Source organism: Limanda limanda, chromosome 3 (assembly GCF_963576545.1).
Source record: "Limanda limanda chromosome 3, fLimLim1.1, whole genome shotgun sequence".
Taxonomy (NCBI): Eukaryota; Metazoa; Chordata; class Actinopteri; order Pleuronectiformes; family Pleuronectidae; genus Limanda; species Limanda limanda.
Window position 1 is genome coordinate 435439 of NC_083638.1, and position 13474 is coordinate 448912.

The 13474-nt window shown below is 48.5% G+C and overlaps 1 protein-coding gene across 1 annotated transcript; it reads left to right on the forward strand.

The window, feature by feature from the left end:
* Positions 1–1423: 1423 nt before the first annotated feature.
* Positions 1424–13048, forward strand: LOC132998757 (zinc finger protein 408-like; the record flags this gene model as incomplete). Its single annotated transcript, XM_061068504.1, has 8 exons — positions 1424–1473; positions 2979–3177; positions 3967–4025; positions 4896–5068; positions 5964–6577; positions 10774–10983; positions 12286–12409; positions 12906–13048. Coding segments are annotated over exons 1-8 (1572 nt in total), but the record flags the coding sequence as incomplete, so codon positions are not given.
* Between the last annotated feature and the right edge of the window lie 426 nt (positions 13049–13474).

A 13474-nucleotide genomic window follows, 5' to 3' on the forward strand; every position in this document is an offset into this window, starting at 1 on the left:
AGATTCTGACCAAAGTTTGCAGGAAATTCAAAACCCCAAAAAGTTATTGTATTCTGGAGTAATTTGAAATGCGTGTGGCAAAATAGCTCAACGGCGCCACCTACAGACAACTCAACAACCAGAACAATAATAATAATGACATTGATAATGACGACGACAACAACAACAACAACAATACTAATAATAATAATGATAATAATAATAACTAGGGCTACGTTGTAGCACTAACGGGCCCGAGCACACGGGCGATTTCTAGTCTGTTACGTCTAGTCTGTGAAGAGAGAGCGTTCGATGACCAAGCGCTCAACTCCGTGTTGCATGGGTTTTGCGCTCTGCGGCAAGGAAAACGCTGCACTTCCTGTAGCCAGCAGGTGGCGCTGTGATTTTAAGTCATGATTTCTGTGTAGATGTCATCAGGTCGCGACTCTTGTCTTACAGGTCTAGTTTGGACTTGATTGAACCAAATATGTCTGAGATACAGAAGCCCGTGTTTTGATGGCGTGTAATCAAACTTTGACGCCACGCCACGGTCACACGGTATAACGAAAAGTTAAAATTCGAGTAAGTTTAGCTCTCCATCTTGTTGTGATGACACTCATCTAAATTTTAGGTTGATCTGATGAAAGCCTTACGACAAGTATGTCAAAGTATAAAACGCGGAGTATGGCCAAGATGGCCAATAAATCCAAAATCCAAACCCTTGAGGCTTTTTTCTATGATTAGTCCAGATTTTGGAACTTTAAAGATTTTTGAGCACGTTGAAAAAAGCCCATTCATTGTGCTCGTAATAATCATAATAAGAAGAATGCCTTCATATTCATTAGGGCTCTAATAATAAACCTGTTGCACTCTGATGAATGGATCTGACAGCGGAACCAAAGAGCGGCGGACTGATTTGCCGGTCGGACCCTAGAGGAAGAGGACTCGCCGGCACCGGTTCGCTGAGGCTGTTTTTGAACCGGATCCTGAACCCGGTGTGAAGCGAACCCGGCAGGTAATCAGATTACATCCCGTGAGCAGGTCCCGGGTCAGAGCTCAGATACTCTCATCCTGTTTAATAATCATAAATCTGATCAAGTCTCTGCTCTCAGACCGATGCTAACCGATGCTAACTGATGCTAACTGATGCTAACCGATGCTAACTGATGCTGAGGCACGCCTCCACTGTTTGAATCCACATGTACCGAACATGTATGATGAACACCTGTTGTTAAACCAGCCAATCCTGTGGCAGCTCGTCATCCTGCAGAGAAGTCCAGTGGTCATGTGACTTCTGAGGCCAGTGCAGCTCGAGGACTGATCAGAGAAACCATCAAACTCTGAAGGTCTCCATCATGGTTCCTCTGGTGGTCTTCATGTGACCTGATGCTGTTCAGAGGAGTTTGAGCTGAGGTGTTGAACACTGGAGCTGAAGGTCTCCATCATGGTTCCTCTGGTGGACCTCACGATGCTGTTCATGGAGTTTGAGCTGAGGTGTTGAACACAGGAGCTGAAGGTCTCCATCATGGTTCCTCTAGTGGACCTCATGAGGCTGTTCAGAGGAGTTTGAGCTGAGGTGTTGAACACAGGAGCTGAAGGTCTCCATCATGGTTCCTCTAGTGGACCTCATGAGGCTGTTCAGAGGAGTTTGAGCTGAGGTGTTGAACACAGGAGCTGAAGGTCTCCATCATGGTTCCTCTAGTGGACCTCATGAGGCTGTTCAGAGGAGTTTGAGCTGAGGTGTTGAACACAGGAGCTGAAGGTCTCCATCATGGTTCCTCTCGTGGACCTCATGATGCTGTTCAGAGGAGTTTGAGCTGACGAGACGAGACAAAAATGTTGGCGGTTGACTAAGTCACAACAATTTTAAAAAACATAATCGTATCAGGCCGCCATGAAGTACCCGGAGTGGCGAGTGTGTGTCTGTGAGTGTGTGTGTGTGCTCCCAGACAGCGCACCGGTCCCGAGGCTCCGCCCCCTGCCCCGCCCACTCGCTCAGAGAGACACAGTGAGATCAGAGCTCGTTCACGTGAAGCAGGCCGGTCACTGACTCACTGGCTGCTTCTTAACTATGGAAACAGTGAAACACAGAGTTCCTCTGGTCTCAGCTGCTCTGAGATCAGCGCTCAGCTTCTGGATCAGAGCAGAAGCTGCAGCTGGTTTCTACCGAGCTTCAGTTTCCTCCTCCGGTCTGATCTGCTTTCACTTTTTGTTTTCACATTTCACCAACTAAAATATATAGGCTGCAGCTATATGTTTTTATTTATTTCAAAATAGGGTACTTCTTATATCATACATTTCCCACAAGTATGGGGATGACTCAAATAACCCTACATAGTTCTGTGTTTAATTTATTTCAAAGTAGGCCTACACTTGCCTGTGTATTTTCTTCTCCTCTTCATAAGCATTTGGTGTTTCCCTTTGTTGTAACAGGTAAAAATAAATAAAATGTCAACAGTTTTCTTTATTGTTGTTCTATTATTTCATAAATGCAATAACTACAGTTTAGTATAGTATAACTTTATATAAAACTTTATCAGCTTTGTTATCAAATATGTTTTGCGGCTCCAGACAAATTTTATTTGGGGGAAGAGGGGGCAAAATGTCTCTTTTGATAGTAAAGGTTGCCGACCCCTGCTATAGACCTATAGGAGGGACATCTAATGGACAACCTAAGTACTGCAAGCTAGACTAGTACGCAGTTGTAGACACAACACAGGGGGGGGGGGGGCCTGGGCCTGAGAAGGGAAGATAAGGAGTTTAATGTGGCTATTAAATGTGACTAAAACTAGACTAAAATGTAATTTGTTTTCGTCGACTAAAACTAGACTAAAACTAAGAAGGATAAAAATGACTAAATGTGACTAAAACTAATATGCATTTTCATCTAAAGACTAAGACTAAATCAAAAATAGCTGCCAAAATGAACACTGGTGTTGAACACAGGAGCTGAAGGTCTCCATCAGGTTTCCTCTTGTAACCAGTGTGCTGCTCCACAGGTCGATGGCCGCCCATCCTCCTCCGGTCCCGCCCACTCTCAGCTCGCTCCTCTCCAGCTTGCTGCCCTGCGGCGTGGCGGTGGGCCCGTCCCGGCTCTGTGAGGGACGCCTGGGCCTGTGGTGGGTGGGCCGCTGCCTGGGGGCCGGGGCCCTGCTGGGCCGGGGGGGGGACTGGACCTGGAAGCATCACAGCGACCTGGTGACTCACGACCCAGAGGAGGAACCAGAGGAGGAACCAGAGGAGGAACCAGAGGAGGAACCAGAGGAGGAACCAGAGGAGGAACCAGAGGAGGAACCAGAGGAGGAACCAGAGGAGGAACTCGCCCTGAACACTGAGGAACAACAGGTCAACACATTTCAAATCTAGAACATTTATTACCTAAATCCTTATTAAAGTGGATTTTACATGGTTTATTTTTGTTTCTGTAGCAGTAAGAATAGAATATGAAGCTCTGAAAGAATGAAAAGATCGTTGATCAGGTTTCATCTATAATCAAATAAAAAGAAGAACCTCCAGGCGCCGCCGCAGCCCGGAGGTTCTTCAGAACATTTTCACATTCACCGGGATCAGCTCCTTTTCTCCGACACGTTTGTCTCTGGACAGAAGCAGCCGGTGAACACGAGCGTCTCTGCCTAATTAGCTGCTGCAGCACGATAATGAGTCGGGCCTTGTGATTACTGTGAGCGTTCTGAGAGAAGACGACAGGAGGAGACGCAGTCGAGCAGCTTCTCACATCACAAGATGATCTGCTGATAATTTACAAGGACACTGCAACTATACACATTCAAATCACAAGCTAGCAATTTCAGTTTGTACAAAATGAGCCCGAGTGAGACGTTGACAGAAATCCTCATTATGAGCATTCAAATCAAAAGTGCATATTGTGTTCAGGTGGAAACAGAAAAGACTTTATGCAGATGGATAATGATCTTTAGATTATTGAGCAGTGATAAAACTATGACTTCATGTAAATGTTGTGTGTTACAGGCACTGAGACAGAAAGTCGTAAACAAGGAGGCTCTTCTACAAACAGCTGTTTGGATCAAGTGAGTTCACACACAAACAAATGCTCTTCATCTTCATCTTCATCTTCAGCTTCTTCACTCAGCTGCTTCTTCCACTGAAAACTCTTCTTCACTCAGTGTGTGTCCGTGGCATCAGTCTAATAAAGGGGATTTTTAAAGTAATACACAAGTAAATGTGTAGGAAGAGAAGAAAGGAAATATTCAAATGTGATTAGACTAATACACACAGGCAGAATACTTCACAGTGTAACAGGATTGCAGATCGGATCACACAGACAGAAATGAGTTCTGACCCGTTTCATGAGCTCCTGGTTCAGAGTTGGAGACTGGGAGCAGCCGCTGTTCCATCATCACTGACTTCACCCTCCTCTGAATCCTGAATCCACCCAATAACCATTTAACTGTGTTCTATCCAATTTGATTTGTATAGCACCAAATCATAATGTATCTTATCTCAAAGCACTTTATATAGAAGGTCAAGACCTTAACATAGAGAAACCAACAGTTCCCACTTTGATCCAACTCCTGTGGAGAAATCCCTGATGAACACTTCCCAGCTTCTCTTCTCTCAACCACGTCTTCCTCCCGTCTCCCTCTCTTCTTCAAGCTTGTTAGCATATTGTTGAGTTGTGTGTTCTTTGTGTGTTTAGTGACAGGTATCTCCAGGCAGTGGACTGAGTCAGAGCCACAGGAGACGTTTCATTAACCAACCAAACTAAGCTCATTATACTTATTCTAACACAGCACATCACTGCACTTTGAATGATTTATTCAAATTGTCAACGTCTGTTGTCTATGTGAAAAACCAAGTTCATGTTGAAGCTGTAGAACATGTGTATCGTCTCCTTTGGGTTCTTCTTCTCTCTGACCTGTGCTCTTTGTTCTCGGCAGCTTTGCGTGCCGGGCGCTCAGCCGAGCTCAGCAGAACGTGGCCGTGCAGTGTGTGTGTGGACAGGTGTGTGTCGCCCAGTGTGTGGATGTGTTTCTGCGTGTTTGTGAGGACGTCCGGCCTGGAACTGAGCTGCTGTTCTATGACGACATTGAAGGAAACGGTCGCACAACAGGTGAGACAAACACACAGGAGAACTCGGGTACTGACACACAACTGGTTGTACATCAACTTGTACTGAAGAGTCGCTGTGAGTCAGAGTTACTGTAGCTGCTTCCAGACCAACTGACAAGCATCCACCAAACAATACTGAATACTAATGAAAGATAAGAAGCAACTCTCTCCCTGCAGGGAAGTTACGCTGCTGCTGTTAGAAAAAATAATTAGATTCGGATCGAGAAGAGAAAACTGATAAAGTGAATAATTATAATAAGTAGTGTATAAAAGAAGCTAAAAACAGGTAATTATAGAATTCATTCAACCAGAATAACTAACATGGAAAATCTGAAAACAGATGTTAATCTAAGAAAGTAAATTAATACAGATCATGTGTATTTAAGAGATTTTATGATTCACTATAGTTCAGAGAGAATTTAAGATTCATTATTAAATAAATGTGGTTTTAGTGTTGAGAGGATAATCTGCATTCATCCCTCACATTCACATGAGGTCTGTTGAGGGTTAATAAGATGTTCCAACCAGAAGTGGATCCTTGAAAATGTTTCCAAGTCAACGTGGAAAGAGACAATAGAGATGTTCAGTGTTAACTTGACCTTTAAATGAGCAGATATCAGCTGGTTCCTGTCTTCATGTTGAGATGAAGACAGGAAGTTTCATATCTGTCATGTGAAGCCGATGAGATTCTGACCTGAACATCTAACTAACTGCTGCTTTAACTGCAGGGACCTTTTGTTGTCATGGCATTAATTCTACTAGCTATAAATATAGTTATATATATACTGTATATATATTTATATATCCAAACAGAAAAGATTTGTACATAACATTTTCATTAAATGATCATTTATTCGATTGGCTGCAGTTAATCTCAACATGTGTTTATTGGACAGATCATGAAAAAGACCCAGAGAGCAAAACGAAGAAGATCTCAGTCCATCAAGAAAAGGACGAGATGGACAAACACAAGGAGAGAAAACAGGAGGAGGAGGAGGAGGAGGGAGGGAACACCAACCCCTGCATGAAGAAGAGTCCCCCCGTCAGACCGAGGAGGAGGAGGCGGGGGGGGGAGGAGGAGACCCCGTCTGATGGAGGCCAGCAGGGAGGTGATGGAGGTGATGGAGGCGTGAGGACAGCTCCACAGGGTCACTCTGCACCTCCTCCTGTCCGCTGCAGCTCCCGTCTCGCTGCCAAACCACGACGGGTTCACTGTCAGGCCGCTGCCCCCCCCGACCCGCCTGGACACACAGAGGGGAAGGGGCGGAGCTCCGCACAGGGCGCCAGGTGCATCCCAGAAAAGATGGTTTCCATAAAGACGTTACACGCTGAGGCCGAGGCCGCGGTGGAGATCAGAGAAAGACGCTACAGATGTTCCAGCTGTGGAAAAACCTTCTATCAGCTCAGCCACCTGAAGAAACATCAGTTCAGTCACACAGAGGAGAAGCCCTTCAGCTGCCAGGAGTGTGGGAGGAGCTACACGTCTGCAGAGAGCTTCAGAGCCCATCAGGTAGAGGAGGAGACACGCTTCTCTAGAGGAGGAGACACGCTTCTCTAGAGGAGGAGACACTGCTTCTCTAGAGGAGGAGACACGCTTCTCTAGAGGAGGAGACACGCTTCTCTAGAGGAGGAGACACGCTTCTCTAGAGGAGGAGACACGCTTCTCTAGAGGAGGAGACACTGCTTCTCTAGAGGAGGAGACACTGCTCCTTCAGAGGAGGAGACACTGCTTCTCTAGAGGAGGAGACACGCTTCTCTAGAGGAGGAGACACTGCTTCTCTAGAGGAGGAGACACTGCTTCTCTAGATGAGGAGACACTGCTTCTCTAGATGAGGAGACACGCTTCTTTAGAGGAGGAGACACGCTTCTCTAGAGGAGGAGACACTGCTTCTCTAGAGGAGGAGACACGCTTCTCTAGAGGAGGAGACACTGCTTCTCTAGAGGAGACACTGCTTCTCTAGAGGAGGAGACACGCTTCTCTAGAGGAGGAGACACGCTTCTCTAGAGGAGGAGACACTGCTTCTCTAGAGGAGGAGACACTGCTTCTCTAGAGGAGGAGACACTGCTTCTCTAGAGGAGGAGACACTGCTTCTCTAGAGGAGGAGACACCGACCTGTCTGTCAGGTAGAGGAGGAGACACGCTTCTCTAGAGGAGGAGACACTGCTTCTCTAGAGGAGGAGACACTGCTTCTTTAGAGGAGGAGACACTGCTTCTCTAGAGGAGGAGACACCGACCTGTCTCTGTCTGGTAGAGGAGGAGACACGCTTCTCTAGAGGAGGAGACACTGCTTCTCTAGAGGAGGAGACACTGCTTCTTTAGAGGAGGAGACACTGCTTCTTTAGAGGAGGAGACACTGCTTCTCTAGAGGAGGAGACACGCTTCTCTAGAGGAGGAGACACTGCTTCTCTAGAGGAGGAGACACTGCTACTTTAGAGGAGGAGACACTGCTTCTCTAGAGGAGGAGACACCGACCTGTCTCTGTCAAGTAGAGGAGGAGACACGCTTCTCTAGAGGAGGAGACACTGCTTCTCTAGAGGAGGAGACACTGCTACTTTAGAGGAGGAGACACTGCTTCTCTAGAGGAGGAGACACGCTTCTCTAGAGGAGGAGACACGCTTCTCTAGAGGAGGAGACACGCTTCTCTAGAGGAGGAGACACTGCTTCTTTAGAGGAGGAGACACTGCTCCTTCAGAGGAGGAGACACTGCTTCTCTAGAGGAGGAGACACGCTTCTCTAGAGGAGGAGACACTGCTTCTTTAGAGGAGGAGACACTGCTTCTCTAGATGAGGAGACACGCTTCTTTAGAGGAGGAGACACTGCTTCTCTAGAGGAGGAGACACGCTTCTCTAGAGGAGGAGACACTGCTTCTCTAGAGGAGGAGACACTGCTTCTCTAGAGGAGGAGACACTGCTTCTCTAGAGGAGGAGACACTGCTTCTCTAGAGGAGGAGACACTGCTTCTCTAGAGGGGGAGACACTGCTTCTCTAGAGGAGGAGACACTGCTTCTCTAGAGGAGGAGACACTGCTTCTCTAGAGGAGGAGACACTGCTTCTCTAGAGGAGGAGACACTGCTTCTCTAGAGGAGGAGACACGCTTCTCTAGAGGAGGAGACACGCTTCTCTAGAAGAGGAGGCACTGCTTCTCTAGAGGAGGAGACACTGCTTCTCTAGAGGAGGAGACACCGACCTGTCTCTGTCAGGTAGAGGAGGAGACACGCTTCTCTAGAGGAGGAGACACTGCTTCTCTAGAGGAGGAGACACTGCTTCTTTAGAGGAGGAGACACTGCTTCTCTAGAGGAGGAGACACCGACCTGTCTCTGTCAGGTAGAGGAGGAGACACGCTTCTCTAGAGGAGGAGACACTGCTTCTCTAGAGGAGGAGACACGCTTCTCTAGAGGAGGAGACACGCTTCTCTAGAGGAGGAGACACTGCTTCTCTAGAGGAGGAGACACTGCTACTTTAGAGGAGGAGACACTGCTTCTCTAGAGGAGGAGACACCGACCTGTCTCTGTCAGGTAGAGGAGGAGACACGCTTCTCTAGAGGAGGAGACACTGCTTCTCTAGAGGAGGAGACACTGCTACTTTAGAGGAGGAGACACGCTTCTCTAGAGGAGGAGACACTGCTTCTCTAGAGGAGGAGACACTGCTTCTTTAGAGGAGGAGACACTGCTTCTTTAGAGGAGGAGACACCGACCTGTCTCTGTCAGGTAGAGGAGGAGACACGCTTCTCTAGAGGAGGAGACACTGCTTCTCTAGAGGAGGAGACACTGCTACTTTAGAGGAGGAGACACTGCTTCTCTAGAGGAGGAGACACGCTTCTCTAGAGGAGGAGACACTGCTTCTCTAGAGGAGGAGACACTGCTACTTTAGAGGAGGAGACACGCTTCTCTAGAGGAGGAGACACGCTTCTCTAGAGGAGGAGACACTGCTTCTCTAGAGGAGGAGACACTGCTTCTTTAGAGGAGGAGACACGCTTCTCTAGAGGGGGAGACACTGCTTCTCTAGAGGAGGAGACACGCTTCTCTAGAGGAGGAGACACTGCTTATCTAGAGGAGGAGACACGCTTCTCTAGAGGAGGAGACACGCTTCTCTAGAGGAGGAGACACGCTTCTCTAGAGGAGGAGACACTGCTTCTCTAGAGGGGGAGACACTGCGTCTCTAGAGGAGGAGACACGCTTCTCTAGAGGAGGAGACACTGCTTCTCTAGAGGAGGAGACACTGCTTCTTTAGAGGAGGAGACACTGCTTCTCTAGAGGAGGAGACACTGCTTCTCTAGAGGAGGAGACACTGCTTCTCTAGAGGAGGAGACACTGCTTCTTTAGAGGAGGAGACACGCTTCTCTAGAGGGGGAGACACTGCTTCTCTAGAGGAGGAGACACGCTTCTCTAGAGGAGGAGACACTACTTCTCTAGAGGAGGAGACACTGCTTCTCTAGAGGAGGAGACACGCTTCTCTAGAGGAGGAGACACTGCTTCTCTAGAGGGGGAGACACTGCTTCTCTAGAGGAGGAGACACGCTTCTCTAGAGGAGGAGACACTGCTTCTCTAGAGGAGGAGACACTGCTTCTTTAGAGGAGGAGACACTGCTTCTCTAGAGGAGGAGACACTGCTTCTCTAGAGGAGGAGACACTGCTTCTCTAGAGGAGGAGACACGCTTCTCTAGAGGAGGAGACACTGCTTCTCTAGAGGGGGAGACACTGCTTCTCTAGAGGAGGAGACACTGCTTCTCTAGAGGAGGAGACACTGCTTCTTTAGAGGAGGAGACACTGCTTCTCTAGAGGAGGAGACACCGACCTGTCTCTGTCAGGTAGAGGAGGAGACACGCTTCTCTAGAGGAGGAGACACTGCTCCTTTAGAGGAGGAGACACTGCTCCTTTAGAGGAGAAGACACTGCTTCTCTAGAGGAGGAGACACTGCTTCTCTAGAGGAGGAGACACTGCTTCTCTAGAGGAGGAGACACGCTTCTCTAGAGGAGGAGACACGCTTCTCTAGAGGAGGAGACACGCTTCTCTAGAGGAGGAGACACTGCTTCTCTAGAGGAGGAGACACTGCTCCTTTAGACGAGGAGACACTGCTTCTCTAGAGGAGGAGACGCTGCTTCTTTAGAGGAGGAGACACGCTTCTCTAGAGGAGGAGACACGCTTCTCTAGAGGAGGAGACACCGACATGTCTCTGTCAGGTAGAGGAGGAGACACGCTTCTCTACAGGAGGAGACACTGCTTCTTTAGAGGAGGAGACACTGCTTCTTTAGAGGAGGAGACATGCTTCTCTAGAGGAGGAGACACGCTTCTCTAGAGGAGGAGACACTGCTTCTTTAGAGGAGGAGACACCGACCTGTCTCTGTCAGGTAGAGGAGGAGACACGCTTCTCTAGAGGAGGAGACACTGCTTCTCTAGAGGAGGAGACACTGCTTCTTTAGAGGAGGAGACACGCTTCTCTAGAGGAGGAGACACGCTTCTCTAGAGGAGGAGACACTGCTTCTCTAGAGGAGGAGACACTGCTTCTTTAGAGGAGGAGACACGCTTCTCTAGAGGAGGAGACACTGCTTCTCTAGAGGAGGAGACACTTCACCTCTCTCTCTCTCTCTGTGTCTCTCTCTCTCTCTCTCTCTCTCTCTCTCTCTCTCTCTCTCTCCTCTCCTCTCCTCTAACAGGAAGTGGATAATGGATCAAACAGATGTTTGATGATGGAGTTTCTCTGTTTGCAGATGAGTCACCGGGGGGAGCGTCCCTTCTCCTGTCCTCACTGCCCCAAGACGTACGGGCTGAAGAGGGACCTGAAGGAGCACCTGGTCCTCCACACCGGGGAGAAGCCCTACTCCTGTGAGCACTGTGGCAAAGCGTTCGGCCGCCGGCCCTCGCTCCGCATCCACCGGCTGCTTCACTGCAGCAGGAAGATCTACACACAGCCTCCGAAGGTAGAGCTTCACCCTGCTCCTCTGGAAGAGCTTCACTCTGCTCCTCTGGGAGAGCTTCACCCTGCTCCTCTGGGAGAGCTTCACTCTGCTCCTCTGGGAGAGCTTCACTCTGCTCCTCTGGGAGAGCTTCACTCTGCTCCTCTGGGAGAGCTTCACCCTGCTCCTCTGGAAGAGCTTCACTCTGCTCCTCTGGGAGAGCTTCACCCTGCTCCTCTGGGAGAGCTTCACTCTGCTCCTCTGGGAGAGCTTCACTCTGCTCCTCTGGGAGAGCTTCACTCTGCTCCTCTGGGAGAGCTTCACCCTGCTCCTCTGGGAGAGCTTCACCCTGCTCCTCTGGGAGAGCTTCACCCTGCTCCTCTGGGAGAGCTTCACTCTGCTCCTCTGGGAGAGCTTCACTCTTCTCCTCTGGGAGAGCTTCACCCTGCTCCTCTGGGAGAGCTTCACTCTGCTCCTCTGGGAGAGCTTCACCCTGCTCCTCTGGGAGAGCTTCACTCTGCTCCTCTGGGAGAGCTTCACTCTTCTCCTCTGGGAGAGCTTCACTCTTCTCCTCTGGGAGAGCTTCACCCTGCTCCTCTGGGAGAGCTTCACTCTGCTCCTCTGGGAGAGCTTCACCCTGCTCCTCTGGGAGAGCTTCACCCTGCTCCTCTGGGAGAGCTTCACCCTGCTCCTCTGGGAGAGCTTCACTCTGCTCCTCTGGGAGAGCTTCACTCTTCTCCTCTGGGAGAGCTTCACCCTGCTCCTCTGGGAGAGCTTCACTCTGCTCCTCTGGGAGAGCTTCACCCTGCTCCTCTGGGAGAGCTTCAATCTGCTCCTCTGGGAGAGCTTCACTCTTCTCCTCTGGGAGAGCTTCACTCTTCTCCTCTGGGAGAGCTTCACTCTGCTCCTCTGGGAGAGCTTCACTCTGCTCCTCTAAACATGTCTGATTATTTTCATCAAGGTCCATTAATTCTCACAATGTTAAAGAAGGAGATGAAACATTCTGGATCAGCCCCCGGGTCCAGATCCACTCTTGAGTTATATGAGATCTTTCATGGCTCATGTCTCATCCTCCCAAACAAAACAGCGGTGTGAAATAGGGGGTGAAAACATAACCTCCTCGACAGAGATAAAACGGTATTTCTCCTGAAATCTGACATTTACGAAAAGGGTTATTTTAAATGAAAAGTTTCTGTCTCTGAATCAGAATTCTTTCATTAAACTCCTTTCAGTTTGTGATTGGTCTGATTGTTTGTCCCCAAGCAGCAGTTTGAAGTTGAGGTTTTAGAAACGTGTCAGAAAGGTTGATTCTGGATTTGTCTCCAGGTTCAGTGCTCTCTCTGCCCCAAGCTGCTGGCCAACCTCAGCTCCCTGAGGAACCACATGAAGCTCCACACCGGAGAGAGAGCTCACGTGTGTCAGCACTGTGGGAAGAGCTTCAGCCAGAAAGGTCAGGGTCCGGCTCGGGGGGGAAACGCAGCCCCTGGTGGCTGCCATGAAACACTGCAGCCACTTTAACTAATGATGAACTAATCATAATGTTACACATCAAAGATCCAGACACAACAATCGGTCCTTTACGTATCTCATAATTAAAGTTGTGTGATGTTAAATTAATATGATTTAAGTGAAATATTGAATTCATTAATATTTTTTAAATGCTTCGTCCACCACTGCTCAAAATGTCAAGATAAGATAATTGTGAAACACAGAATTTATTCCTCGTCACATTGATGATTTAACTCGTTTATTTTCCACAAGGTAGAATTACACGTTTGTTGCTTCATAACACCTGAAGGATATTTTCTGCTGTGATCAACTCCCACAGTTTATGTTTTCATTTATCAAAGTGACAGCATCCGACTTGTGAGAGAAACTAATCTTCACACATTATGCAGATTGACTCCATCCACATATTCAGCGTCTGTCTCTGTTGCTGGTCTCAGGAAACCTGGAGTGCCACTTGAGGATCCACAGCGGAGAGAAGCCGTACCGCTGCTCCCAGTGCAACCAGAGCTTCTCCCAGAACCCGGAGCTGCGCAGGCACATGACCTGCCACACGGGGGGGGGGGGCTTCCTCTGCAGCTACTGTGGGAAGTCCCTGAGGGATCCTCACAGCCTGAAGTCCCACGAGCGGCTGCACACGGGAGAACGGCCTCATCGCTGCCACGTCTGTGGAAAAGGTTCAAACTGCACATCCACATTGAGAAGTCGAATGTATCATTGTGAAAACAAAACTCAAGGAAGGAAAATCATCTGTTAAATAATTCTATGAGAAATTTCACCCACATTTCGTCTCAAATTAAAAAGTCCAGTTCCGTCTGCAGCACAGGAGCTTAAGGAGCATAAAGCAAAGTTTAAAAACTCTCCACATAAGAACTGAAGAAGCTCAGCAAAGTGAAACACATGTAAGACGTGTTTATTTTTTATTTATAGCTCAGTTTTATTTGTGTTTTTAAAGCAGCTGCTGTGAAAACACTCGACCTCACAAGCTGAGGGGAAAGGAAACACTCAC